The following is a 6,038-nucleotide window of genomic DNA, read 5'->3' on the forward strand; positions in this document are numbered from 1 at the left end:
GGGGTGGGGTGGGGCATGTCTGAGCTGCAAGAGGTGCGAGGGAGTATGGTTGGGAGCTCAAGAGGGGACTCAACATGAACCCTGCCATCTTTGCCACACCAGGTTGGCACGCGTCCTGAGAGGCTCCAGAGCCCGTCCCGCGACCCGGACGCGATCTGAACGCGGTCTGGGCGCTGCCCTGGGCCCAGATCGCGCCCATGTCGCGGCACTGCCCTCCTCCCCCCCCCCCCGGGTCTCGCACCTGGTACGTGTCGTATGCGTCCTGCACCTCGTCCATCACCTCCGCGTGGCGCGCCAGCACGTAGCGGTCAACCGCGGGCAGCTGCTCGTACGGCACGGCGTTGACCGCGGGGTCAAAGTCAGCCAGGCTGCCAAGGAGGAAGCGCAGGGTGCCGCGCAGCTTCCTGTAGGCTTCCGCCACCTGCTTCAGGATGCCGGGGCCGATCTGCGTTTGGGGTAAGGGGGGAGTGTGCGGCATATCATGTCAGGGTGTGCACTGTGCCTAACAACTGAGAAAGTTGCAGCCTGAGGTTGGTTAAGCAAGGCGTCTGCGGGTTTGGGGGTGGATGAGCCGGAACAAAGTGCGGAATCGCCCCATAGCCGTCTGGTCAACTTGTACAGACCTTACGACGCCGCGTGCGCCCCTGCCTACGGGCATCGCACGGTCAGCCGCGTGATGCCCCCGCCTGAACGCACCCCCATAGATGCCACCCAGCTGTGACACTCATCACGCAGCACCATCTGCACCGCAAAGCTTCCGCCTGATACACCCACAACCACACCCACAAACTCACCCTCACCCACACCCACACCCGTCACCCCCACTCACCCACAACCACACCTACAAGCACACCGCACTCCCCCCCCGCCACACACACACACACACACACACACACACACACACACACACACACAAAAGTGGCCGTGGCGCCCCCCACCATGACGTCATTGGAGTAGTCCACGCTGGCCACCCAGAGGCGCAGCACGTCTGCGCCGTAGGCCGGGTCCTTCTTCGCGTCCTTCCCGCCCTCAATCACGACCCGGGGGTCAATGACGTTGCCCTGCAGGGGTGGTTTGGGGTGGGGGGGCGCGAGGGTGAGATGGTGTGTTGTGGCTGGGGTGCATGTGTCGGGGAGGTGCAGGTGCGAGGCGGGCTGCACTGCGGACCGATCACGCAAGGCTGGTGAGGGGGGGCCGCATGTGTGGTTGCCAGGCGACTGCAGCTAAGGCGGCGTGATGAGCCGGCCAATTGGCTGGTAACGCCATCGGGCTTGGCGCCGGCTGCTGGATGCTCTTGGGATGCAAGCCGCTGTTGGCTCTGAGCCAACATGCTGCAGCACAACATGCGAGGAGCCCGGCCCCCGTAGGACGCACATGCGACGCAAGGCGTGCACGCACGCACAAAAATACACGTACACACGACTGCGCCCACAAACTCCCTTACCTCCACAAACACATTCAAAAACACACAAATGGCCCCGCGGCTCACCAGGCTCTTGCTCATCTTTGCCCCACGCTCGTCCAGCACAAAGCCGTGGGTGAGCACCTGGCGGTAGGGCGCCTGGCCCGTGGCAGCCACTGACGTCAGCAGGCTGCTCTGGAACCAGCCTGTGTGTGCGCGTGCGTGTGCGTATCATGTGTGTGTGGTGTGTGTTGTGGAAGTGGGGGGCGCTGCTATTGTTGAGGAAGAGTGGGACAACCAGCAGCCTGGGGATGTTTCACAGCCAATCAAGCTGAGGGCAAGCAGCGGCGTGAGCGCAACGATCGCTGCCCAAAGAGTACTATCAAGCCTGAGACCAACGGAGAGGGCGTGGCGCCTGCACACGTGCGAAGCATGTTGGGACCACACCCAGCCTTGCGCAGGCCGCCGCGCGCGCGAGTCAGGAACTTTGCAATGTGCATCCCATGAAATCAAACTTCTGGCGCCAAAAGCGCAGCCGCTATGGTTGCGTCACTCCATGCCACACCACCGTGCGACTCACCCCTGTGCTGGTCCGAGCCCTCCAAGTACAGGTCAGCGGGGAACCGCAGCCCCTCCGCCTCCCGCGCCCGCACCACGCCCGCCCAGCTGCTGCCGCTGTCGAACCAGACATCCATCGTGTCCTCCCCCCGCCGCAGCCGCGGCGCGGCGTCCGCCAGCGACGGCGGCAGCAGCTGCTCGATGGGCAGCTGCCACCAGGCGTCGGAGCCGTGCTCGGACACGACGCGGGTGACGTGCTCAATCGTCTCATTGGTGAGCAGGGGCTCGCCTGATGGGGATTTGATCAATATGCAATGATGGCGAGGAAGATTGGTGAGAGATGGTTGCAGGCTTCTCTGATGTATTGACGGGGGGGGGGGCGCGCCCACGAGGAGCACGGCAGACACCACCATCCTAACGCGCGACGTGAGGGGCCGTCTGGCCGCGCCTGCAGAGAAGGAGCGCCTTTGGCCACACACGCGGCGCCTGCAACAGCACCCCACCCCTGCGCGTCCCCAGCCCCAGATACGTCCTGCGCGCTGTCATTCTTCTGTGCCATGTCTGCCCGACAAACATCTCTTGTGACACACCCGCTTTCCCCACCCAAAAGAACTGATAGACGCCGACGACAGCACCGCCGCCTGCTCCGTGACAACGCCTTGCGCGCGCCCGCCCCACCACACCCCCAGGCACCCCACTCGTCCCGGCTCAGCGCGGCGCGCGGCGCACCGCTGTCGACGTCGTAAAACACGGGGATGGGCACACCCCACTTGCGCTGGCGGCTGATGCACCAGTCCCCGCGGCCCTCGGTCATGGAGGTGATGCGGTTCTCCCCGACAGCCGGCAGCCAGCTCACGCCGCGGATCGCGTCGAGCGCCTGCTGCCTGCGGTAGTCGTGTACGTGAATTTGTGTGTGTGTGTGTGTGTGTGTGTGTGTGATCGTGCGTGATTGTGCGTGTGTGTGTGCGTGCGCGAGCGCGCGTGTGTGTGTGTGTGTGTGTGGATGGGTGGGTGGGTGGGGAGCAGGGATGGGAGTGGAAGCCTGCACCAGCACCATGTAACAGGGGGCATCCAAGGGCACAAGTGGTGTTTGGTGGCAGGTGCTGGAGCTGTCAAGGACAGGGCGCAGCGCAGACTCGGCTTTGAAGGGTGGCCAGAGGAATGGCGCCGGCACAGACGGCAGCGGCCGATGACGGGCACGGGACTTGCGAGGCGCAGGCGGGGGGGGGGTTGGGGGGTGGGGGTCAGGGGTTTGAGGAGCGGGGCGCGAGGGGGTGGGCCGCGCACCTGAAGCCCTCGACGGAGGCGAACCACTGGTCGGTGGCGCGGAAGATGGTGGGCTTCTTGGTGCGCCAGTCGTAGGGGTACCTGGCGCAGGAGGCAGCGCGAGTTGGGGTGCATGTGCAAGGGGGTGTGAGAGAGGGCTGCGGCGGACACCCGGAGCTGCATAGAATGCGGCTGCGTAAGGCTGGTCGAGGCAAGTGCCAAGGTCGGAGGAAGGAGGGGCAAGCAGGGTAAAAGGCGGCCCCTATTGCCAGCTAGCTTGATGATCTTGTGGGGGTGAAGGGCGGAAAGCCACGTGCACATGTAGATGGGTGCATGCTTGCGTCTGCCGGCCCCTTCCCCGAGCACACACGCCGTCGCCCTCGACCCCTACTTGTGTTCGTACGACTCCTCCAGCAGCAGCGCCCCCCGGCCCTGCAGCTCGGTGATGACCGCCTGGTTGCCGTCGGTCTGGTGGGGGGGAGCAGCATTCGGGGTGCAGCAGAGGCAGCGGGCTGAGCGCTGCCGAAGCTGCCTTTGCTGGTTCAGGGAGGACGGATGCGCGAGCTCGCCTGCCCTGCCTCGCGCGCGAGCACGGCCGGTCGCCCGTGCCCAGACGAGGCGGGGCCGCGATTCACTCAAAGGACGGCGGGCGCCGGGGTGCGGCCCGGGTGGGGTCGTGGGCGCTGCCCGCACCTGCACAGCCAGTCCCGCGAAGAGCGGCCCGGCCTCTTCGGTGAAGTGGCCGGCGTCGTCCACCGGGGACAGCAGCGGCAGGCCGTAGCGCTGGCCGACCTGCGGGGGGCGGAGGTGGTCGTGTTGTTGCGGAGGTGGTGTGAACGAGGGGGGTGGAGTCCATGTAGTTTGCAGCTCGTGACCATGCCTGGCAGCCGCAACCAGCAACCGTCGGCTGAATGGGGGGTCTGAGCTGCGATCAAAGCCGCGTGGCGCAGGCAGGAACGGCACCGTGCACGATCCAGGATAACAGCCGTCCCGGGTAACCTCCGACCTCTGCCTCCCCTTCCCCTTTGCTCTGGCGGCCACCTACAAATCTAACCTCCCCCGCTGCTCACTCCACCCCCTGAGCCCCAGTCCGTCGCTGTGGAAGCTATGTGGCATTGCTGCGGAAGCTGCCCATCAACCGAACCCACCAGGTAGTCCTCCTGGCCGTGGCCGGGGGCGGTGTGCACGAGCCCTGTGCCGCTGTCTGTGGTGATGTAGTCGCCGCCGACCACCACGGGGCTGGAGCGGCCGTAGATGGGGTGCGTGTAGGTGCTGCCCTCCAGGACGCCGCCCTTGAAGGTCGACAGGACCTTTGCAGCGCGATTATGCAAGGGCGGGTGGGGGGGGGGGTTAATCGTAGACCAAAGATCACGGCGCTTGGCATGTGGCAGCAGCGCCCGGCGACAGCCGAGGGGGCCCAACAGCGAGCCGCGTCCGTGTTGCCGGATGCGGTGCGCGCATCGCTTGCGAGATGTGGCCCCCGCGTTTTCAGCCAGGCCGGGCGCCCGCCCACCTCGAGCGACTCTGCCCCCAGCTTAGCCTGCAGCGCCTCCACCAGGCCGTGGGCCACGACTAGGCGCCTGTGCGACCAGCCAGACGCGCCGTCGCCCTATGTAGCGCAGGCACGCAGGGGCGGGGCGGTGCGCGTTAAGGAGCACATACCGAAGGTTGATCACTACGCGACTCACAGCTCCATTGCCGCTCCACCTCAGGCCACCTTCGGCACAGAAAAGCACCCTGCGTTGCAGACTCAACACACACTCAGACGTTTGAGCACGCACCCACGCACACTGTACGCACGCGCACACGCACACGTTTGCAAGGACGTACAAATGCACAAATGCACACCCAAGCACAGCCATACAAACACAAATACACACACAGACACCGTTGCAAGCATGCACACATACACACTCTCTCTCTCTCTCTCCCTCACATACACACGCACCTTGGCCTCCACAACCGCGTAGTCCAGCTGATCGTTGACAGCCACCGCCAGGTTGGCCGGGATCGTCCAAGGCGTCGTCGTCCAGATCGCCAGCGCGGCCCCGTCCAAGGCCGACGCAACCTCGGGCGGCGCATCTGGGCCGGCCGAGGTCAGCGGCATGGCCACGTAGATGCTGCGGCTGCGGTGGCCCTCTGGGTACTCCAGCTCCGCCTCGGCAAGGGCGGTGCGGCTGCTAGGGGACCTGTTTGAGTTTTCAATTGGCGCCAAAGGGTATGGGGGGCGGCGTCGCAGGGTTTTTGCCACCGCCAGGGTTGGCCATGCGACGCAGGCTGCCTATGGGTGCTGAGCAGGCGCCCGCTGCCACCCCGGATAGGAAGAGCCTGAGCCCGTTGTTTGCCGGACGGCGGCGCAGCCAGCCGCCACCAGACACACACACACTGGCAGCCTCTGTGGGCCCATTGCAGGCCTCCGCTTTGCCGCCCGTGTGGGCAACCCCTTCCACGCCCAGGCCTTCAGCGCCCGCCCCCGCCGCCGCACGCCCCGGCCGCCGCACCAGTGCACGGGCTTGCGGCCGCGGTAGATGTGGCCGTTGAGCACCATCTGACCGAACACGTGCAGCTGCGCCGCCTCGTAAGCAGGGTCCAGGGTGACGTACGGCGTCCCCCAGTCGGCCCAGATGCCGTACCTGGCGCCAGGGGCGGGGGCGCAAGGCGAGGTGAGCCAGGGCGGGAGCGCGCAGCCAGCGCAGGGTACGTCATGCCCTGGTGCCGCCACGCTTCATCACGGGGCCGCCGCTGTGGCCACCAACTTGTAGTGAGAGCGCCGCCGCCAGCCCCTCCCCTCACCCAGCCCATCCCCGCACTG

General features: G+C 66.1%; 1 protein-coding gene across 1 annotated transcript; it reads right to left on the reverse strand.

The window, feature by feature from the left end:
* Positions 1 to 69: 69 nt before the first annotated feature.
* MNEG_13045 (isoleucyl-tRNA synthetase) lies at positions 70 to 5,774 on the reverse strand (the record flags this gene model as incomplete). Its single annotated transcript, XM_014038483.1, has 13 exons — positions 70 to 81; positions 242 to 445; positions 939 to 1,061; positions 1,490 to 1,608; positions 1,983 to 2,249; positions 2,690 to 2,844; positions 3,248 to 3,328; positions 3,618 to 3,694; positions 3,920 to 4,018; positions 4,375 to 4,536; positions 4,740 to 4,835; positions 5,175 to 5,415; positions 5,728 to 5,774. The coding sequence occupies 13 exons, from the start codon at positions 5,772 to 5,774 to the stop codon at positions 70 to 72; spliced, it is 1,683 nt and encodes a 560-aa protein (XP_013893937.1).
* Between the last annotated feature and the right edge of the window lie 264 nt (positions 5,775 to 6,038).

Source organism: Monoraphidium neglectum (assembly GCF_000611645.1).
Source record: "Monoraphidium neglectum strain SAG 48.87 unplaced genomic scaffold scaffold03593, whole genome shotgun sequence".
NCBI classification, from domain to species: Eukaryota; Viridiplantae; Chlorophyta; class Chlorophyceae; order Sphaeropleales; family Selenastraceae; genus Monoraphidium; species Monoraphidium neglectum.